This window comes from Capricornis sumatraensis, chromosome 13, assembly GCF_032405125.1.
Source record: "Capricornis sumatraensis isolate serow.1 chromosome 13, serow.2, whole genome shotgun sequence".
Taxonomy (NCBI): domain Eukaryota; kingdom Metazoa; phylum Chordata; class Mammalia; order Artiodactyla; family Bovidae; genus Capricornis; species Capricornis sumatraensis.
The window spans coordinates 11,423,447-11,447,533 of NC_091081.1; the positions used below are offsets into that span (position 1 = coordinate 11,423,447).

Consider the following 24,087-nt stretch of genomic DNA (forward strand, 5'->3'; position numbering starts at 1 on the left):
AGGACCAGATGAAAAGGTTATCTCATTCCAGTGAAACAAACCGAGACTTTGCAAGTGGACTCTTACGAACGACCATTAGTCAGTAGGAGAAGCATCTTATTCATAGGCCAGAGTGATAAAATGCTTGCAAATATCCGCCCCACTATAGATTCCAACTTTAGATAACAGAGAATTGGTCATGAAGTCCTTGACTGAGTTCAGTTCAGTCACTCAGTCGTGTGTGACTCTTTGCGACCCCATGAATCGCAGCACACCAGGTCTCCCTGTCCATCACCATCTCCCAGAGTTCACTCAGACTCACATCCATTGAGTCTGTGATGCCATCCAGCCATCTCATCCTCGGTCATCCCCTTCTCCACCTGCCCCCAATCCCTCCCAGCATCAAAGTCTTTTCCAGTGACTCAACTCTTCGCATGAGGTGGCCGAAGTACTGGAGCTTCAGCTTTAGCATCATTCCTTCCAAAGAAATCCCAGGGTTGATCTCCTTCAGAATGGACCGGTTGGATCTCCTTGCAGGCCAAGGGACCCTCAAGAGTCTTCTCCAACACCACAGTTCAAACGCATCAATTCTTCGATGCTCAGCCGTCTTCACAGTTCAACTCTCACATCCATACATGACCACTGGAAAAACCATAGCCTTGACTAGACAGACCTTAGTCGGCAAAGTAATGTCTCTGCTTTTCAATATACTATCTAGGTTGGTCGTAACTTTTCTTCCAAGGAGTAAGCGTCTTTTAATTTCATGGCTGCAATCACCATCTGCAGTGATTTTGGGGCCCCCAAAAATAAAGTGTGACACTGTTTCTACTGTTTCCCCATCTATTTCCCATGAAGTGATGGGACAAGATGCCATGATCTTTGTTTTCTGAATGTTGAGCTTTAAGCCAACTTTTTCACTCTCCTCTTTCACTTTCATCAAGAGGCTTTTTAGTTCCTCTTCACTTTCTGCCAGAAGGGTGGTGTCATCTGCATATCTGAGGTTATTGATATTTCTCCTGGCAATCTTGATTCCAGCTTGTGTTTCTTCCAGTCCAGCGTTTCTCATGATGTACTCTGCATAGAAGTTAAATAAGCAGGGTGACAATATACAGCCTTGATGTACTCGTTTTCCTATTTGGAACCAGTCTGTTGTTCCATGTCCAGTTCTAACTGTTGCTTCCTGACCTACATACAGATTTCTCAAGAGGCAGGTCAGGTGGTCTGGAATGAAGCAGGGCAAAGACTAATAGAGTTTTGCCAAGAAAATGCACTGGTCATAGCAAACACCCTCTTCCAACAACACAAGAGAAGACTCTACATATGGACATCACCAGACTGTCAACACCAAAATCAGATTGATTATATTCTTTGCAGCCAAAGATGGAGAAACTCTATACAGTCAGCAAAATCAAGACTGTGGCTCAGATCATGAACTCCTTATTGCCAAATTCAGACTTAAATTGAAGAACGTAGGGAAAACCGCTAGACCATTCAGGTATGACCTAAATCAAATCCCTTATGATTATACAGTGGAAGTGAGAAATAGATTTAAGGGCCTAGATCTGATAGATAGAGTGCCTGATGAACTATGGAATGAGGTTCGTGACATTGTACAGCAGACAGGGATCAAGACTATCCCCATGGAAAAGAAATGCAAAAAAGCAAAATGGCTGACTAGAGAGGACTTACAAATAGCTGTGAAAAGAAGAGAGGCGAAAAGCAAAGGAGAAAACGAAAGATATAAGCATCTGAATGCAGAGTTCCAGAGAATAGCAAGAAGAGATAAGAAAGCCTTCTTCAGCGATCAATGCAAAGAAATAGAGAAAAAGAACAGAATGGGAAAGACTAGAGATCTCTTCAAGAAAATTAGAGATACCAAGGGAACATTTCATGCAAAGATGGGCTCGATAAAGGACAGAAATTGTATGGACCTAACAGAAGCGGAAGATATTAAGAAGACGTGGCAAGAATACACGGAAGAACTGTACAAAAAAGATCTTCATGACCCAGATAATCATGATGATGTGATCACTAATCTAGAGCCAGACATCTTGGAATGTGAAGTCAAGTGGGCCTTAGAAAGCATCACTATGAACAAAGCTAGTGGAGGTGATAGAATTCCAGTGGAGCTGTTTCAAATCCTGAAAGATGATGCTGTGAAAGTGTTGCACTCAATATGCCAGCAAGTTTGGAAAACTCAGCAGTGGCCACAGGACTGGAAAAGGTAAGTTTTCATTCCAATCCCAAAGAAAGGCAATGCCAAAGAATGTTCAAACTACTGCACAATTTCATTCATCTCACATGCTAGTGAAGTAATGCTCAAAATTCTCCAAGCCAGGCTTCAGCAATACATGAACCGTGAACTCCCTGATGTTCAAGCTGGTTTTCGAAAAGGCAGAGGAACCAGAGATCAAATTGCCAACATCCGCTGGATCATGGAAAAAGCAAGAGAGTTCCAGAAAAACATCGATTTCTGCTTTATTGACTATGCCAAAGCCTTTGACTGTGTGGATCAGAATAAACTGTGGAAAATTCTGAAAGAGATGGGAATACCAGACCACCTAACCTTGACTGAAACTAACCTATAATATAGAGTTAATTCCCAACACCATTTAGTAAACAAACACAAACAGACCTGTCTGAAAACACTCAGGATACTGAGTGTAGTTTTTATCTCCTAGAGTGTTACTTTTACAAGACCCAGTTGACAATAATGATGAACAAAGACCATTCAATGCCAGAGTGTACAACTACCACTATTGAGAACTCAGGTCTCTAATTTTAAAAGGTACAACTCTTCTTCTTTTCTGCTCCTAATCACAGCCAAGAGACCTTCTTTTTCTAATTAAATAAAAATATTTATTGAAGTGTTATTATTTTAAGGAGAAAATGTATGTTTAGTACAATCATTCCAAAAAGTCAACATAAAGCTCAGCGGCACTGAAGGAAGGAACTGTTCAAGACAAAAACAGAATAGAATCATGTGACTTAATACCTTTAATCGCTAAATCAATCATAAAGGCATTAAATCAAATGTTCCTAAAACAGAAGCGGGGATGAAACGGGGGTACCCTGGGGAGAGAGGATGAGCATGAATCATTTCTGACTGGCATGGATTTTAGTAAATGGGCAACTCAAAGAGAGTTTCAAACTGAGGTTTCAGGTTTAGAAGACTTATTATTATAACTAATTATAATTATTAGAAACAGAAACAAGGAGGTTAACAAGGACAAATTTAAGAGCTGTTTCAGAGACTGCCAAGTTTTAGGTAAGAACATAGTGTCTGGGACTTCCCTGGTGGTCTAGTGGTTAAGAATCTGCCTTGCAACACAGAGGACATGGGTTCAATCCCTGGTCAGGGAACTAAGATCCCGTATGCCACAGTACAACTAAGCCCACGTGCCATAATTACTGAGTTCATGCACCACAACTACTGAGCTCGTGTGCCACAACCAGAGAATCTGTGCACCGCAGTGAAATCCTGTGTGCCACAACAAAGACCCGACTGAGCCAAATTTTTTTTAATTCCATAAAAAAGAACACGGTATTTAAATTTCAATGTCAACAAATCGGTAGACATGCAAAACCGAAGCTCAGGAGGAAGGGAAGAACTGAAAGAATAGATGTGAGACTCATCATAATGGAGATAAAAGTTTTCCAGTGAAGAGCATACAGAAAAAGCCAAATAGTACATGGCTGAAAATGAACTTCAGCAAAAGCTCACATTTACGAGCCATAAAGAGTAGTAGGAAGGTCAGTCAGCAAAAGCGGTTGGCAAAAATCTTACTTGGCTTGCTGACAAACTCCCCCACCTGAAATAAAAGTGATGTGGCTTTGAACGGCAAGCCCCAGGTGGGAATTTTTCCCCACAAAAGGCAAAACTTCCCAGGGACCTGTATTCGACAGTCTCTGGTGCACCCGAGTCCAGTCTTTTTCTATCCTCGTGAGAAGCCAGGATGGCAGATTCAGCTCTGTACATTAGACAGACTTTGGGGCGATCTGGAAGGGGAAACTGAGGCAGCAGCAGGCTTCCTGTACCTGTCCAGCTTCCTCTTACAGCAAGTGATGAGCTCCTGGGAGGGCAGACATCTTCCTCAGCACTCCACTGCTACCCTCCAGCTTCCTGGGCTTTGAGGGTAACGGTCGCAGTCAAAGCCACTGGCTCTGACTCCCTAAGCCCCTGGATTACAGCGTCCAGGGTCGCTTCTCCAGCTTTCCAGTTTGCAAGGCAGCCAAAGCGCTTTCAGCACACCTTAAAGGAGTGCCTCAGAAGCAGCAGCTTCCCCAGGGCACAGGAACTTACTATCTCAGAAGCATCTCCCAAGGCCGAGCCCAGAACCAGTTCCTGCAGGCTTCCAGCAATTACATGAGGACCCAACCCCTTGTTTGGAATCCTCTTCTATTTAGAGTACACAGAGTGGTTTCTGTTTCTGGCATAGACACAATATTCCACGCTGAACTGGCTTTAGAAATCAGACCCTCAAAAATAAAGGGGGGGAGTCTGGGATCAGATATGCAACCTGACTGAATTTGAAGGCAGAGATGACCGCCTGCAACTAGAGGAGAAATGGATTCATGGAATCTGTGCTGCAGAGGAGCAAAATAATTACTTAAATTATGGCCTGTGGTTTTCTGAAATGAGCACCTTAGCATGAAGCTTATCGGAACAAGCAGCGGCTGGGAGAGAACCATGATGAGAACGAGGCAGATGGAACGGTGGGGAGGGCGCCTGCTTCTGACTCCACCCGAGAGCTTAAAAAGGAAAATGACAACACAGGATTTAAAATGATTGGCTCAAGGCTCCAGTCAGGCTATGGTGCTCCATGCTGCCCTGCAATAATCTTATCCTTGCAGTCACAGAGCTGTCATCCCTAAAGTCAGAGTCTAATCTTGTGAATTGTTGAATTATAACATGTGTGGCGAAATTAAATTTCTAGCCGCAGCGTGGTCTCCTCTGTGAATGTTAGGGCTCTTATTGAGACAGAAAAGTACTTGGTAGATTCAAACCAAAATGAGCTACCTTTGCTGGAAAAAGCTTTTCCTTCTCAGTCTGAAGATGTTGGTCCTGCCTTGCTTGGAGATTCTATAATCACCCCACCTTCCACGTGCGTGCTAAGGCATTTTAGTCGTGTCCAACTCTTTGTGACCCTATGGACTGTAGCCCACCAGGCTCCTCTGTCCATGGGATTCTCCAGGCAAGAATACTGAAGTGGGTTGCCATTTCCTCCTCCAGGGGATCTTCCCAACCCAGGGATCAAACCTGCATCTGTCTCCTGCATTGGCAGTCGAGTTCTTTACCACCAGTGCCACCTGGGAAACCCACCTGCCACAGGGAAATAAAAATCCTCCTTATGCCCATCCCTCTACTTCTTACTCTTTTCCCCTTGCCAACTGCTCCAGTTTGGAAAATGAGATGTAGAACCCAGCAATCCAGCCTGCCCTCGGGAGACAAGTACAAAGTCTGCCTCAAGAGGAAAAAACCATACGTACTAAAAGCAGTGCAAGACTGCCCACGATCATGTTGGCAGTAGGGCTGCCAGAAAAGTTACACGACCTTGAGTTAAATTTAAATTGTAAAAAAAAAAAAATTTAACATAAGTAGCTCCCAGATATTCTAGGGGACTTACTTATAATCAAAAACTTACTCATGCTGATCTGAAAACAAACTGAACTAGATGTCTTGTATTCTTTTTCCTCCTGAATTGGACAATCCTAATTGATGTAAGTCTAGGGAAACCAAACAAATTCTAAAGGTTCTGAACAGGATAGAAGGACCACTACGTTCTCTTTTGTGTTGTCACTGATAATTCATCAGTGTGAGTCAATAGGCCAAAAATCACCGATTCAAAATACTGGCCTGAGCATCTGTGAGTAGCTCTAACACAGTGGTTCCTGAATGGAAGTCCCAGAGATCAGTGGGAATGGTACCTTTCAAGCCCTTCCTGCTGCTGCGGCTAAGTTGCTTCAGTCGTGTCCGACTCTGTGTGACTCCACAGACGGCAGCCCACCAGGCTCCCCCATCCCTGGGATTCTGCAGGCAAGAGGTGGGTTGCTATTTCCTTCTCCAATGCACGGAAGTGAAAAGTGAAAGTGAAGTCACTCAGTCATGTCTGACTCTTAGCGACCCCAGGGACTGCAGCCTACCAGGCTCCTCCATCCATGGGATTTTCCAGGCAAGAGTACTGGAGTGGGGTGCCATTGCCTTCTCCAGATCTACTGAATTACAAACTCTGGGTTAATGTCCACAATCTCAATTTTAATAAGCCCTCCAGATATTCTTGAGTCAAAGCCTTGAAAGATAGCCCAAAGTATCTATTCCTACTCTATGGCAAAGGGACATTTACCAGAGTGACTACACACATGGGAAAGAGACATACCCAGTTTTCAGGGACACAGACTCTAAGCCGATACTATTCTCTAGGGATCCCAAAAATGTTGCTATTATTTTCTATCAATCTGAATGAAGGCTTTCTGGGGATTAGGAGATTTAAAAAATTATAATCAGTGGATGCACAAAACTAACATTGGTTATTTCCCCAGTTTTCTGAATATGTAGATAGAACAGAAATTCTCTGAATCTAGCAGAATCCTCACACTGGATTCCTGATCTCTGCAAACATACAGCGTAGCAATTCCATCATATTCCCAGTTAAACTTTCATATCTGGCTTGTGCAAAAGGTAAGCAGATTTTAGAGATGAACCACAGGTTACTGGAAACTTGATCAGGTGATGACTCTTACTTGCAGACATCCAGATGTGTTGTCCTTTCCAGCATAAAATCAGCACAGTTTCTGACATGGGATAAGCATCTAACAAACTAACAAGTTCTTCTGTACCTAGTCCAGTAAACAGAGCCCATTAGAAGTAGCTTGCTTTCATCTGGCAAGGATGCTAGTATATGCTCACTGTCTTATTTTAAGTATATTAATCTCTCTGGCTGTCCTAATGTCAATGGATACTATTTGATGATATCAGGCTGAGTGTAGCTGGTGGGCAAGAATTTCATATGTGGTAGGTGCCTTAATAAGTCACATGCAGGTCAAAGGGAAGGAAATAGAGTCTATGAAAGCCCAGGGATCTGCTACCTCAATGCAGTTTCTGCGGGTCCAAAGGTCCCCTCCACAGGAAAAACACACTGCTTCACCTTGCACTTCCTACAACGAAAACGCAGGTGTTTTGCTGAGTTTTTCTCAGTTTTGATGTAATACACACAACACGTGTATGTGCCGCTCTAAACAGAGCATCCGGTATGGTGTCACATGGAAGCAGGGCCCAAATCAAGGATGACTCTGCAACTGCCCCAACCTGGAGCACCATGGGGCTTTAGATCCTGCAGATGGAAAGGCACCCGGAGTGTCTGCAGCAGATCCAAATGCTGCCGGACAGCTCTGGCACACACCAATAGGAAAATACAGTAGACACTTTCAGCGCTTTGAAGCAGGGCCATATCTTTCTTAGACAGTAACTGATCTCCTTCGGAAAAATTGCTCCTGGCTTGCTTCTAGAGACTGAGGGTTCTGACCTCAGAGAACATCGAGTGATCATAAGACCAAGCAGTATCTAATACACCAAACCATAAAGCTGAACAAGTGCGAGAATATGATCCATCACCAAATGGAGGTGGTAATATAAGAGATCAGCCTGGAGTAGCTCCTGAACATGCAGGTAAGGTTGTATGAACAGGTGGCTCAACACCCACAGCACCTATGTCTTCTGGATAACTATTTCTCCCCATCCAATGATGCCTATTGTTGCTGGGGGGGTTTCTATGACCAGCTGACACAAAAGAGAATTCAAGCTTGACTTAGAGATGTTTTCTCAAACTGGCACCAGCTGGAAGAGGTCTGCTGAATCATTACATCCCAGGAAGGGTTGACTTGTCAGTAGAAAGAAATCTCTTATTGTCGGCCAATCGTCAAGCAGTATCTCTATCTCATTTTCACTTTATGTGGAAGGAAAGATGGTGAGAAGTGTGGAATTACTTCAAAATAGGAGCATGTCATGGGTGGCTTCAGAGGTGGTTGTCAGCACAGTGGAAGTTATTAATCATTATGAGTCTTAATCCAAGAGGCAAAGCCCAAAATCTGCTCCTGCAGTCAATCCAAAATTTTCTAAGCACCAAAACCCCTGTATGGAATCCCTTTCTGCTGAAAATACCTACAGTGCTTTCCATTCCCTGCACTTAACCTTGACGTAAGAACACTCACAGAAGTGTGACCTGACTGAGTCATGCCTTCAGATTTTTTTATGAAGTCTGTGGTATCTAAATCTCTGCATATCTAAATCTCTTCTGATACAGTCTCTCTTCATAGACACCATAGAGTAATTCTACCTACCAAGTAAATTAATCACTCCATCGTTGTAACAAGCAAAAAGTTTGATAAGGTCTTTGAAAAGAAGCATAAATGCAGCATTTATGACACCATTTGTTAGTTCATTTGGATGCACCTAGAAAAAAACGAAAATTTCATCTGTTAACTGCCAAGTCATCAAATGACAATTTTTCTCAGAGCATGTTAAAAAGTCTCAAATTATTTACCAAGAAATTGACTCATATTCAACAGATGCTATATAACTCTTTTCAGTAATCCTACTAATATATAAAAAAGGATTGCCAATTGTTTGCTTCAACTTAAGTCAATGAAGTTGGCCTATCAAGTATAAGAAAAATACACATTTGATTAATGACCCACAGATAAATCAAACCCAACTTCTGAACACCTGTCCTCTTGCTGCTTTCACTATCTTATAGTACATTCTTTCCCTCCCCATATGTAATGGTCTCTTTGGAAGGGTTCAGACACCAGGGGCCTGCAGTGACTCAGGGAGGAAGCCTAGCATGGGGATAGATACCTTAGCCAACTACCCCTAAAATAATTCTTGAGACTCATAGCATTTACCCAGCACCCACCCAATACTCTAATCACCAGCACAAAGAAGAAGAATTTATCCCCGTTTCCCGATCCCTGCTCTGCTCTTTCTCATTCTATGCCTTCTTTTCTCTTTTAATTAAGACAATACCACCATTAAAGGTAAGGAAAGCTAAGAAAAATTAATGAAGACAAAAAAGTTAAGGGAAGTAGTTCCACATATAGCTAAGGGAACTCCTTACTGTAGAATCTTTCATAAGACAGTAACATGGTTTGCTGCTTTTTCTGAAATTTCACAGGAGTTGGGTGCTGTAACTAGGACTTGGTGATAGACTAACCCAAACAATCTTAACAGAGATTTCAAATAATAGTATTTGAGGAAAATCTTTGTTTTAGCCAACCACCATAACAGAGGAAAGCTAACAATGTGAGTTATAACTCTCCCTACACGTCAGAATATTTTATTTTCATGGATCAGATATGTTTCTTTAACTGAACTTTTATTTTGAAATTACTGTAAGTCCACTTGCAGTTATTAAAAAAAAAACAGATTTCACATACTGTTTACAAAATTATAGTACAGTCTCACAATCAGGATATGGATACTGATACAATATACCAATCTTATTCAGATTTCTCCAATTTTACTTGCTGCAAATGTGTTTAGTTCTATATAATTTTATCACATGTATGAACTAGTGTAGTTACACCAGAGTCGTGACACAGGTATGGTTTTAAGAAACACATCATGTTGGTATCATCCAAAAGAAGGACCATGACATAATTTAAAAAAATAAATAAATAAAATAAAGCCAAAAAAAAAGAAAAAGAAAAATAATTCTCTTCTGCGGATGGTGTCACACAAGCAGACTGTATAAAACGGTTTTTAATAGCAGTCTGGGGTATTTACCTGCCGGACGTCCCTTCTGCAGCCACTTGATCCTGTCAACCACAACAGGAGGCCACCATCCTGCTCTGAACATACATCTCTCCAAGAATGCACTGCTTGTGGTTTTCCATGACTGAAGTTATTTAATACCTGTAAACTGCTCTGACAGTCTGGGCAACCAAAATTATCTCCACTGCACTGACAGCCTAAACTAAGTGTTCATCCAGGTCACTGACATGAAAATGAAAGTGTTAGTTGCTCAGTCGTATCCAACTCTTTGCAACCCCAGATTGTACCTCTGTCCATGGGATTCTCCAGGCAAGAACACTGGAGTGGGTTGCCACTGCCTTCTCCCGGGGGATACTCCCAACCCAGGGATCGAACCCAGGTTTCCCACATGGCAGACAGATTCTTTACCAGCTGAGCCACCAGGAAAGCCCAAGAATACCGGAGTGGGTAGCCCATCCCTTCTCCAAGGGAATCTTCCCGACCCAGGAACTGAACCAGGGTCTCCTGCATTGCATGTGGATTCTTTACCGACTGACCTACCCGGGAAGCCCCTCACTGACATGCTACTGCTGCTGCTGCTAAGTCACGTCAGTCATGTCCAACTCTGTGTGATCCCATAGATGGCAGCCCACAAGGCTCCCCCATCCCTGGGATTCTCCAAGCAAGAGCACTGGAGTGGGTTGCCATTTCCTTCTCCAATGCATGAAAGTGAAAAGTGAAAGGGAAGTCGCTCAGTTGTGTCCGACTCTTAGCGACCCCATGGACTGCAGCCCACCAGGCTCCTCCGTCCGAGGGATTTTCCAGACAAGAGTACTGGAGTGGGTCGCCAGTGCCTTCTCCCTCACTGACATGAAGGGAATCTAAATCTACTTCCTGAGGAAATTCTTTATCTGCAGCCTACTTTCCAATAAAAGGCAACATGACTGCATAAGATGCATTTTCTGGTGAGATACGCACATCAAATTCCAGCAGTGCATCAATTTGTCCCTGCAGTATGGGCATGCTCTTCAGCAGCTTCTCAGGAGCCATTGTCCTCATGACACCATCAGCCCTACAATTAATAAAGAAAGGAAAAGGCAAAACTTACTTGTATGTGGAAAACTTCAGACCATGCACATTGTTCTAAGCTATTTTCCTTCTGTGCTGTGCGTGCTTAGTCACTCAGTTGTGTCCAACTCTTTGCGACCCCACGGACTAAGCCCTTCAGGCTCCTCTGTCCATGGGGATTCTCCAGGCAAGAATACTGGAGTGGGCTGCCATTTCCTCTTCCAGGGGAACCCCACCCAGGGATCAAACCCAGGTCTCCCACACTGCAGGTGGATTCTTTACCATCTGAGACCTTGCAGGTTGATTTTGAGATATGAAGAAGCCGTGTTGGTTCTCCTCTCTGTACTCACAATCCTCAAATACACAGGCAATGCTTTTCATGCACTGCCCTCAGTGTGGTCTGGATGGAAGAGGCCAGCTGAATTTATGAATGGACTTTTCTAAGTCTACAACAAAAATATTAATACTAGTATTTACACTCTAGGTTCCCTAAATCCTAGCTTGTTTGTTTTTGAGAGAGAGATAAAACATGTCTTGGAAGACTTCAAAATCTGTAGAATAGGAGCAGAATTTATACTATTAAACATCAAGTGATGAAAAGGCCATTCTGATTTGCAGGTTGGTCAAAAAGAGCTGAGTGTAAATAACCAGCTGAAGAGAATGAGACTGCATGGAGCACTGCAGGGAGCACCCACTGCAGGCCTCCTAAGGAGCCCCTGTATCCAAATAGTCAAGGGGCAGCAGGACCGAAACAGTGGAGGAAAACGCCTAGGTGATGTGAACGGGTTGATAATGGCAGCTTTTGGGGTCTCTCCCACTTCTGGGGCAGGAAGAGCATCCCCAAGTGCCCTTATTTGCCTATTCAGGGTTCAGAAGTTTCTAAGAAGGCTGTGGCCCTACTGTGGAGAGGTCATGATCAAGCTAGAACATCAGCTAAGGCTTCCCAGGGCCACATAAGAAGCCAGGGGAAGGCATATGAACCAGAATCATCTCTAATAGAAGGGGATAAAGCCAAAATCTTAATTTTATAAAATGTTCACCCACAAGAAACTAATCTGTTTTGAACAGGCAAGATTATATTTTTCAGCTAAATTTAGGTCAGCTATCAGAAAATAGAGCTATATCTTTTGGGGTTGATTCTTGAGACTAAAATATTAAATTGTCTATATGTTGCCATTATTTCAAACTATGAATGGGTACAGGATCTGCAGAGGAAGAGATGGTTAGATAGCATCATCAACTCAATGGCCATGAGTACTGTCAGTCCAATAATGGTGTGTTTCTATTGTGTGTGTGCATGTATAATAGTATGGGCTTCCCTGGCTGCTCAGTAGTGAATAGTCTGCCTGCCAATGCAGGAGGCGCAGGTTTGGTCCCTGGGTCAGGAAGATCCCCTGGAGGAGGAAAATGGCAACCCACTCCAGTAGTCCTGCTTGGGAAATCCCATGGACAGAGAAGACTGCTGGGCTACATGCATGGGGTTGCAAAAGAGTGGGACAAGACTCAGTAGGTCAACAGCAACAACAAGGTATAATAGCAGAACAGTATTACCTGTCAAAAACAGATCTCCGTGCATACACACAGTTCAGTTTCACCTCAGACAAAATGTACTGAAATAATTATTGTCAGCTACAGCCACATTCTTTTCAATGAAACTTGTTTAAATTCTCTCAACTTAAAATTATTTTAAAGTATGTAAGTATTCAAGAATTTTGAGTTGATTTTAATAAAATAAACTGTTGTACCATGTCAACTTTGAGCAGCAAATCAGATTTTCTGCATGAAAGTAAAAGCACAGTAACATTGCAACCTCAAGGCTAACTTTCATAATATTACTAGTTTTCTTTTTTTTTTTTTTAAGGTGATTGTAAACTGGGCCTCCATGACCAAAATTAGTTGGTATTTAACTTAGTTAAGATAAATCAAGTATGTCTCAAAGACTTACTCTGCACAAACAAGTGTGAGGAAAAAAAAAAAACATACCCTTTCTTCACTCTGGCAAAATCAAATGCCATCTGTCTGTAAGAGAAGGCCTTTTCATTCAAATATCTGCTATAGCGCCTTATGAAGGTAGACATGTCATAACCTGGAGGAAGGGCAGAGGAAATAAAACTAATTAATAAAATATGCTCAACTGTGCTTTGCTTAGTTTCAATGTTTTTAATCTCCTCAAATGTAAATAATTCTAAGATGAGGTGAATAATTGTACCAGAAAGGCCTCATTTAAAATCCTACTTCAGGCAAAAATACTTTTGGCATGAGACATTCCAATACTATTCCATTTAGTTATGCTACCATCTTTGCACAGAATGTCTTTTCTGAGGTTTCCTTGCGTTTTTGTTCATTATTTCAGACTTAATACATGTAGTTATCTGAGAACTATTCATGCTTGGTATGCTTACCTATACATAATAGACAACCAGAAAATATGATGAATGAACACATGATTGTAGAACAAATCCTATTAATTTACAAAAACATTTAAAACCAAGTACTTTTAAGTTGGGAATGTATTTTTAACTTCATTGCCTCCTATACCTTCATAAACAAACAACTGTGGGTCTAGCATGCCCACTGTTATTTTTTAAGGTAAATAATGAAAGACAAAAGATAAAATTAATAATATATAATTCATATGCTGAGTTGCCCAACAATTAAATATTTTAAAGCTACTATAAAGTAACTATATAGTTACATTTATATTTTATTCTTAGATATCCTGTGGAGCTATCAGTTACAGTGATTTTCAATGAATTATTTTGAATTAAAAAAATCAAAAGATTCTGTACCAAAAACATTAGCAAGAAAATTATAAAACATAATATTCTTACCATGGGATCCACTTTTGTCCAAAAAATTGCTGAGATTGAAGAGGGTATTTCTAGAAGCCAAATACTGAATAAATCTCTGAAAAACAAAAATCAGAATCAAAAACAATATTCTGAAAGCATGAATTTCAACAATTTCTGATATTAAAGGGAATTTTTAGGGAATTTCTAAAAATATGCATTCTCATTGTGATTTTTTTTTTTCCACTCAGTATAGTTTCCTAGTCTCCCGTTTTCTCTAATGGGGAATAAAAACTAAATCACATTCACTGAATCAGAATTAAGTTTTATGATCTTGCACTTCTGTGTATAACAGAAACATTTGAATTTAATAGGATTCAGTAGGCATCCCATATAAAATGGCTAATTTTTAGTTGGTCAGTATTTTCCAAAATGAAACACTGTTATGTAAGCAATTTTCACACAGAGGCACAAAGGAGTACTTCCAATGGGAAAAACAATTCTGCTTTTTCTTTCTCCTAACATTTTCGTCCATTAATATGTTTACATGGTATATACATATTTAACACATGTCTAACAACATTTTTCTGAAAAATAGGTAAACAGAAGAGTAAAACTGTACTCCAGATGGCTTTTCTATATACTTCCTCTTATTTTTCTATTTAGTAAAAGTGTAAAGAGACTTAAGGCTTATCAGTCTCCCTCCCCTGCCAAAAAAAGAAAACTTGGGTTTATGAGTTTTACCTCATTTCCATGAACCATGAGATGATGTGTAGTGACTAAAGCTTTAAATACAACCACCCAGCTACTGTTCGTTGCCCGCTCAAAGAGCGTGTCTGCCATCTGAGGAATATTAACATTGGTCTCATTGGTAGCCTGGATCAAATCTATGAGAATAGAAGATTTCGGTCAATAACACAAATGATTGCATAAAAAAAATTCATTTCAAATTTTAAACATTTAAACCTGTTTACAAAAGTATGAGTCCAAAATTGCATTGACAACTGTGAAACAAATGTTCAAAAATTGTATGTAATATTTTCACACATGAACACATATTAATAATTACATTTACCCAATGTATTTACTTTTTCTTGGGTTTTTTTTCTATTGAATTCTCTTCTGTATCTTCTTCTGAATTTAATCCATTTTCTGGCCCCAGTGTCATTTTTTAGAAATAACAAACTCCAGGAACGCTAAGCTTCATGTTAATCTTTTTTATCACTTCTAGAACAATGTCTCAAACACGCAGATGTTTATTCTAGACACCACCTGAAGGCAACAGCATATTTTTTGAAACAGTATATCAAAAAGCCTACTTCATGTGGATTTTAGTTTTGATGAGTGCTAATGAACACATAACACTAGAAGAGGGAAGAATTCCTCTAAACCCATCTAAAGCTACTTTACAACACTGTATTGATTTTTACATACATCAACATGAATCCACCACGGGTGTACGTGTGTTCCCAATCCTGAACCCCCCTCCCACCTCTCTCCCCATACCATCTCTCTGGGTCCCTGTTCACCAGCCCCAAGGATCCTGTATCCTGCACTGAACCTAGACTGGTGATTCATTTCTTATATGATATTATACATGTTTCAATGCCATTCTCCCAAATCATCTCCCAATCATACAGCCATTAAACTACTATGATTTGACCTGAGTTCATAAGAGAGCAAATCTTTGTAACACATTGACTGTCTACATCTACATATCAGCTGTGATTCCAGCTGTACCTCAGGGGGAAAAAAGGTCTATAGCCCCAAAAGAGGCTGCCCAGAATCCAGAAAATAGAGCACTGTCAAAAAATTAGCTGAGGCAACCAAAGATTATGTGCTAAGGAACAGAAGCGAAGCCACTCTGGGGCAGTGTGGCCTTAAGAAGACCACTGCAACAGCACAAGGTAACCTCTTCAGCAAAACAAAACTGCGAGAATGCTATCAGAGGTCATCCCCCGCCTACAGAGGACCATATGCGATACCCAGGGCCTAGGATATGCCATGCAACAAACGCCAACGACAAGCCCACTCTGTTTCTCACTTAAAATCCACACTTAGTACTCATTAAGCTCCACATTTGTTTTATGCATCCATTTTACAAAAAAATAAATTTTTTAAATCGATATTCCATCACTGAAATAGCTCTTATCTAAGCTTAAAGGGTATCAATCATTGATATGAATTATAAATAGACCAAACCGGTTTCTTTCTTACTTTGTATTTATTTTAAACTTCTAGTCCCTGAACAGCCATCCCATAAAGTCTCCTTTTATTGGAATTCTACTCATTCTTAAGGAAATCTTTCCTGGTCCTATTTGAATGTAGTCACATGTTCCTCTGCTTAAAAACCTGAGGCATTTTATTCTTAGTGCCTAAAAGCGGGCGGGCTATTGTCCATGGTGTTGCAAAGAGTCGGACACCACTGACGCACGCACACACACACACATCCACATCAGATGTCTGTCTGTCATAAGTTCCTATAGTTCCCTGAGGATGGAAACAATCATACCAATGTCTGTTTCCTGGCAGGGCTTTGGAGAACACAGCACGCAGTAAACATGTGTTGAACAAAATGTATAATAACCAAAATACTTTCCCCTAAATCTAAATAAACAGTTCTTTGAAAAAGACAAATCGCTATGCTCTAACATGATTTTCCAAGATTATATCATAGAACTGCTTTATACCTGAAACTCATTGTCAGCTACAAGCTCTTCGATTCCTTTATTTATTGAACTGGTGATGTGGAAATGTACTGCTGATCAGAGCAGATGAATACATGCTCAGATAATTAAGTCCCTGGAAGAATACAGAGACGCAGGATGACAGAGCAGGAAAGAGCCCAGGTCCAGAGCCCAGCTCAGCAACCATTTAGATGTACAACTTCAGAGAAATCACTTAATATACCTGTGGTTTGGTTCCTTAACTTCATTTTTTTTTTTTACTTTATTTTACTTTACAATACTGTGTTGGTTTTGCCATACATCAACATGAATCCACCACGGGTGTACACATGTTCCCAATCCTGAACCCCCCTCCCACCTCCCTCCCCATACCATCTCTCTGGGTCATCCTTGTTCACCAGCCCCAAGCATCCTGTATCCTGCATTGAACCTAGACTGGTGATTCATTTCTTATATGATATTATACATGTTTCAATGCCATTCTCCCAAATCATCCCACCCTCACCCTCTCCCACAGAGTCCAAGAGACTGTTCTATACATCTGTGTCTCTTTTGCTGTCTCGCATATAGGGTTATCGTTATCATCTTTCTAAATTCCATATATATGTGTTAGTATACTGTATTGGTGTTTTTCTTTCTGGCTTACTTCACTCTGTATAATAGGCTCCAGTTTCATCCACCTCATTAGAACTGATTCAAATGTATTCTTTTTAATGGCTAAGTAATACTCCATTGTGTATAACTTTAAAATGGTGGTAATAATTACTACCTTTCAGAGTTATCACAGGGGTTCCCTGGGGGCTCAGCAGTAAAAACTCAGCCTGCAATGCAGGAGCTTCAGGAGACTTGGGTTTGATCTCTGAGTCGGGAAGATCCCCTGAAGGAGGGCATGGCAACTCACTCCAGTATTCCTGGTTGGAAAATCCCATGGACAGAGGAACCCGGCCTGCTACAGTCCATAGGGTTGTAAACAGTCATACAGGACATGACCAAAGCGACTGAGCACGGCATTATTACAGAGATTGCAAATGGTCTGAAGAAAGTAGGTACCCAAAGTAAATGCTTGTAAATGCTGTGATCCATACACTGCACTGAGAATGTGGTGGGGCATTAGCAAAGATGCCATGGAAAGGAGAGTTGAGTGGGACCCTAAAGTCAGCTGTGACGTGGGAGGGGAGTGAGGACATTTTTAGCAAATGTGCAAAGAGTAAAGCTGTAAAAAAAAAAAAAACGATGAATGTGACAGAGCACTGGGTTTGAGTCTAGAGGGGTGAGATGGGGTGGGGACAAGAGGGAGGGGACATACCTATACCTATGGCTGATTCATTTTGATGTATGGCAGAAATTGTAAAGCAATTATCCCCCAATTAAAAAATAAATCAAAGAGGTACCATCTCATGCCAGTCAGAATGGCTGCGATCCAAAAGTCTGCAAACAATAAATGCTGGAGAGGGTGTGGAGAAAAGGCTACCTTCTTACACTGTTGGTGGAAATGCAAACTACTACAGCTACTATAGAGAACAGTGTGGAGATTCCTTAAAAAACTGGAAATAGAATTGCCATATGACCCAGCAATTCCACTGCTGGACATATACACCAAGGAAACCAGAACTGAAAGAGACACGTGTACTCCAGTGTTCATCGCAGCACTGTTTACAATAGCCAGAACATGGAAGAACCTAGATGTCCATTGGTAGACGAATGGATATGAAGTTGTGGTACATATACACAATGGAATATTAACTCAGTTATTAAAAAGAACGTACTTGAGTCAGTTCTAATGAGGTGGATGAAACTGGAGGCTATTTTACAGAGTGAAGTAAGTCAGAAAGAAAAACACCAATACAGTATATTAACGCATCTATATGGAGTTTAGAAAGATGGTAATGATGACCCTATACGCAAGACAGCAAAAGAGACACAGATGTAAAGAACAGACTTTTGGACTCTGGGGGGAGAAGGCGAGGGTGGGATGATTTGAGAAAGTAGCATTGAAACATGTATATTATCATATGTGAAATAGACTGCCAGTCCCACTTTGATGCATGAAACAGGGCACTCAAAACTGGTGCACTGGGACAAACCAGAGGGATGGGATGCGGAGGAAGGTGGGGGTTTTGGGATGGGGGACATATGTACTCCCATGGCTGATTTATGTCAATGTATGGCAAAACCACCACAATATTGTAATTAGCCTCCAATTTAAATAAATAAATAAATTTTTAAAATGAATAAAATTTTAAAAAATGAGAGCCTCCTAGGAGAACTGTGGTGGTCTGGGGCTGTGCATATGTGGGTAGATGGAGGGGAGAGCTTAACTAGAAAGCCAAGGAAAGGCCAGTGAGAGATCCCACACCTCACATTAAAGAGTTTCAACTTTAACCTATGGAGCAAGGGGAACCCCTGGGAGTATTTCAGCAGAAAAGTACCAGTAAAACTTTTCTTTTACAGGCAACCACATGGCTTGGCTGACTACTAAATAATATCTGCAAGGTAAAAAGATATACAAGATAAGAAATAATTACCTTTGTCCGAAAAGATACAACAGAGACAAGGGCAAGTTAGAAAGCCCTGGGAGATGAACCTGAACTCATGAAAAGGCAGTGGAGACAGAGAGAAATGATGAAAGTAGCAGAAAAATATTTAGGAGGTAAAGCTGATGGGGATTTGCAAGTGCGCACACAGATCTTGTAAGCAAAAAGATTTCCAGTTTAGGGCCGAGTGAATGCTTTTTTACTGACACAGGAGGAAAGCTGGTTCCAAAGGAGATATAAACTATTTTTGACATGATGTATATGAAGTAGCTGTTGGAACTCAAGTTGAGATGCCAGACAGGGGACTGGAAAGAAACGAAATGTTAGTCACTCAGTTGTGTGCAACTCTTTGTGACCCCCATGGGCCGGGGCTTGCCAGGCTCTTCTGTCCATGGGATTCTTCATGCAAGAATACTGGAGTGGGTTGCCATTTCTTTCTCCAGGAGATCTATCTGACCCGGAAAACCAGGTCTCCAGTATTGCAGGCAGACTGTTTACCATCTGAGGCACCAGGGAAGCTCAGGGGACTGGAAGTTCAACTTTGGGAGTCACCAGCAACAATAAGCAACAGTTAGAACCAGACATGGAACAACAGACTGGTTCCAAATTGGGAAAGGAGTGCATCAAGAATGTATATTGTCACTCTGCTTATTTAATTTATATAGAGTACATTATGTGAAATGTCAGGCTGGATGAAGCACAAGCTGGAATCAAGATTGCAGGGAGAAATAGCAATAACCTCAGATGCGCAGATGATTGACACCACCCTAATCTGTCTAGTCAAGGCTATGGTTTTTCCTGTGGTCATGTATGGATGTGAGAGTTGGACTGTGAAGAAGGCAGAGCGCCAAAGAATTGATGCTTTTGAACTGTGGTGTTGGGAGAAGACTCCTGAGAGTCCCTTGGACTGCAAGGAGATCCAACCAGTTCATTCTAAAGGAGATCAGTCCTGGGAGTTCTTTGGAAGGAATGATGTTAAAGCTGAAACTCCAGTACTTTGGCCACCTCATGAGAAGAGTTGACTCACTGGAAACGACTCTGATGCTGGGAGGGATTGGGGGCAGGAGGAAAAGGGGATGACAGAGGATGAGATGGCTGGATGGCATCACCGACTCAATGGACGTGAGTTTGAGTGAACTCCAGGAGATGGTGATGGACAGGGAGCCTGGTGTGCTGCGATTCATGAGGTCGCAAAGAGTCGGACACAACTGAGTGACTGAACTGAACTGAATGGCAGAAAGCAAAGAGGAATTAAAGAGCCTCTTGATGAGAGTGAAAGAGGAGAGTGAAAAATATGGTTTAAAACTCAATATTCAAAAAACTAAGATCATGGCATCTAGTCCTATCACTTCATGGCAAATAGATGGGGAAAAATGGAAACAGTGACAGAGTTTTTGTTTTCTTGGGCTCCAAAATCACTGTGGGCGGTGACTGCAGCCACAAAATTATAAGACACTGGCTCCATGGAAGAAAAGTTGTGACAAACCTAGATAGCATATTAAAAAGCGGAGACATTACTTTGCCAACAAAGGTCTGTATAGTCAAAGCTATGGTTTTTCCAGTAGTCATGTACAGATGTGAGAGTTGAACCATAAAGAAGGCCGAGCACTGATGAACTGATGCTTTCAAACTGTGGTGCTGGAGAAGACTCTTAGAAGTCCCTTTGAGAGCAAGGAGATCAAACCAGTCATTCCTAAAGGAAATCAACCGTGACTATTCATTGGAAGGACTGACGCTGAAGCTGAGGCTGCAATACTGTGGCTACCTGATACAAAGAGCCAACTCACTGGAAAAGACCCTGATGCTGGGAAAAACTGAGGGCAGGAGGAGAAGCGGGTGACAGAGGATGAGATGGCTGGATGGCATCATCGACACAACGAACATGCATTTGAGCATCCTCCTAGAGATAATGAAGGACAGGGAAGCCTGGCGTGCTGCAATCCATGGGCTCCAAAGAGTTGGACGCAACTGAGCGACTGAACAGCAGCAGCAACGATATAGGAGATGAGATCATGCATGCAGAGGAGATAACCCATGGGTCACACACAGAACAATGAAAAGTATTCATTATAAATAAGAAAATAAAAAACAGTATTAAGAAAGACCAATATTTAAGAAAGCTTCCCTGGTAGCTCAGATGATAAAGAATCCACCTGCAAGGAAGGAGACCCAGGTTTGATCCCTGGGTCAGGAAAATCCCCTGGAGAAGGGAACAGCAACCTACTCCAGTATCCTTGCTTGGAGAATTCCATGGACAGACCATGGGATTGCAAACAGTCAGACACAACTAAGTGACTAATGCTAATATTTAAGAGATGACTGGAAAAGAACTGAGTAAAACAGCAGCCAGAATGGTAAAGAGAAGCCTGGGAAAATTAAATTTTGGAGCCAATTAAGAAGAGAGCTTCAAATATTTCAAGTAGCAATTAGGGATAACTGGTATCAAACACTACAGAAATCCAAGCAACTAGAACCCTAAGAATAGAAGGTGTGACTAGGAGACTGCTGCCATGTAAAAGAAATAAATAAATCCCAAGCACAGACTGGATGTGACATTTAAAGCTAGGAGGCATTTAAGCTTGTTTGAGACCAAGAAGGAAAAGTCAAAAAGAGCTGAGTTTGAAATGAGAGAAGAGGTAATTTATGGCATGTTCTCCAGGCAGGATAAGGTCTAGAACCCAGGGCTCAGATGTTGGGATTAGCCTCAGAGAAGGTTACACAATGAAGAGAGGTCAAGATGGGTGCTCTTGGAGATGGGAGAAGGATGACAGAAAGAAGGCCACTGAGAAGCAAGTCCCTGGTGAAGCAGTAAGCTATTAATTGTATTAAATCATAATTTTAGTATCCTCATCTTTGTAATACTCTATGTCAGGATTGGCAAACTACAGCTTGCTGGGCAAACCAGGTCTGCTTGATGGGTTGTTGTTTTTTTTTTTTTTTGGTTTTCAAATCATCCTTTATTTATTGCTTTTTCATGTTGCTTTATTTTTTTTTTCATTTATTTTTTTATTGAAGGACAATTGCTTTACGGAATTTTGTTTTCTGTCAAACCTCACCCTGAATCAGCCTCCCTGCCACCTCCCTGCCACCTCCCTCCCCATCCCACTCCTCTAGGTTGATACAGAGCCCCTGTTTGAGTTTCCTGAGCCATACAGCAAATTCCCGTTGGCTGTCTATCTTGCATATGGTGATGTAAGTTTCCGTGTTACTCCCTCCATGTGTCTCACCCTCTCCTCCCCTCTCCCCATGGCCACAAGTCTGTTCTCTATGTCTGCTTCTCCACTGCTGCCCTGCAGTAAATTCTTCAGGACCTTTATTCTAGATTCCGTATATATGTGTTAGAATACAATATTTATCTTTCTCTTTCTGACTTACTTCACTCTGTGTAACAGGTTCTAGGATCATCCGCCTCATTAGAATGGACTCAAAGGCGTTCCTTTTAATGGCTGAGTAATATTCCATTGTGTATATGTACCACAACTTCTTTATCCATTCATCTGTTGATGGACATCGAGGTTGCTTCCATGTTCTAGCTGTTGTAAACAGTCCAGCAATGAACAATGGGATACATGTGTGTTTTTCAATTTTGGTTTCCTCAGGGTATATGCTGAGGAGTGGGATTGCTGGGTCATATGGTGGTTTTAGTCTTAGTTTTTTAAGGAATCTCCATACTGTCTTCCATAGTGGCTGTATCATTTCACATTCCCACCAACAGTGCAAGAGCATTCCCTTTTCTCCACACCCTCTCCAGTTTTTATTGTAGACTTTTTGATGATGGCCATTCTGACCAGTGTGACGTGATTATCCCATTATAGCTTTGATTTGCATTTCTCTAACACTGAGCGATGTTGAGCATCTTTTCATGTGTTTGTTAGCCAGCTGTATGTCTTCTTTGGAAAAATGTCTGTTTAGGTCTTTTTCCCACTATTTAATTGGGTTGTTTGTTTTTCTGGTCTAGAGTTGTATGAGCTGCTGTATTTTGGAAATTAGTCCTTTGTCAGTTATTTCATTTGCTATTATTTTCTCCCATTATGAGGGTTGTCTTTTCACCTTGCTTATAGTTTCCCTTGCTGTGCAAAAGCTTTTAAGTTTAATCAGGTCCCACTTGTTTACTTTTGTTTTTATTTCCATTACTCTAAGAGGTGGGTCATAGAGGATCTTGCTTTATGTCATCAAGTGTTCTGTCTTTCTCTAAGAGTTTTATAGTTTCTGGTCTTACATTTAGGTCTTTAATCCATTTTTAGTTTATCTTTGTGTATGGTGTTAGGAAGTGTTCTAATTTCATTCGTTTACATGTAGCTGTCCAGTTTTCCTAGCACCATTTATTGAAGAGGCTGTCTTTGCCCCATTGTATCTTCTTGCCTCCTATGTCATATATAAGGTATCCATAAGTGCATGGGTTTCTTTCTGAGCTTTTTATTTTATTCCATTGGTCTATATTTCTGTTTTTGTGCCAGTACCATACTGTCGTGATGACTGTAGCTTTGTAGTATAACCTGAAGTCAGGAAGGTTGGTTCCTCCAGCTCCATTCTTCTTTCTCAAGACTGCTTTGGCTATTCAGGCTCTTTTGTGTTTCCATATGAATTGTGAAAATTTTTTTTCTAGTTCTGTTAAAAATGTCATTGGTAATTTGATAGTGTTCGCGTTGACTCTATAGATCGTGTTTGGTAGTATAGTCATTTTCACAATATTGATTCTTCCTACCCAGGAACATGGAATAGCTCTCCATCTGTTTATGTCATATTTTATTTCTTTCATTAGTGTCTTATAATTTTCTTGTACAGTTCTTTTGTTTACTTAGGTAAGTTTATTCCTAGATATTTAATTATTTTTGTTGCAATGGTGAATGGGATTGATTCCTTAAATTTCTCTGATTTTTCACTGTTAGTACATAAAAATGCAAGTGATTTCTGTTTATTGATTTTGTATTCTGCAACTTTGCTAAATTCACTGATTAGCTTGAGTAATCTTCTGATACTATCTTTAGGGTTTACTATGTGTGGTATCATGTCATCTGCAAACAGTGACAGCTTTATTTCTTTTCTAATCTGGATTTCTTGTATTTTTCTTCTCTGATTGCTCTAGCTATGACTTTCAGAACTATGTTGAACAACAGTGGAGAAAGTGGGCACCCTTGTCTTGTTCCTGATCTTAGGGGGAATGCTTTCAGTTTTTCACCATTAAGAGTAATGTTTTCTGTAGGCTTATCATATATGGCCTTTACTATGTTGAGGTAGTTTTCTTCTATGCCCATTTTTTGAAGAGTTTTAATCATAAATGG

The 24,087-nt window shown here is 41.0% G+C and overlaps 1 protein-coding gene across 25 annotated transcripts in view; it reads right to left on the reverse strand.

Annotated features, from left to right (window-relative positions):
• The window catches only part of SNAP91 (synaptosome associated protein 91), a 163,571-nt gene that overhangs the window by 89,636 nt on the left and 49,848 nt on the right, over positions 1 to 24,087 (reverse strand). For all 25 annotated transcript variants that reach the window (XM_068985047.1, XM_068985045.1, XM_068985042.1 and 22 more), the window contains exons 2-6: positions 14,329 to 14,471; positions 13,627 to 13,702; positions 12,779 to 12,881; positions 10,706 to 10,799; positions 8,317 to 8,428 (exon numbers count right to left, since the gene is read on the reverse strand). In XM_068985047.1, the coding sequence (XP_068841148.1) occupies positions 8,317 to 8,428; positions 10,706 to 10,799; positions 12,779 to 12,881; positions 13,627 to 13,702; positions 14,329 to 14,471 (528 nt within the window). The remainder of the gene's footprint in view (positions 1 to 8,316; positions 8,429 to 10,705; positions 10,800 to 12,778; positions 12,882 to 13,626; positions 13,703 to 14,328; positions 14,472 to 24,087) is intronic.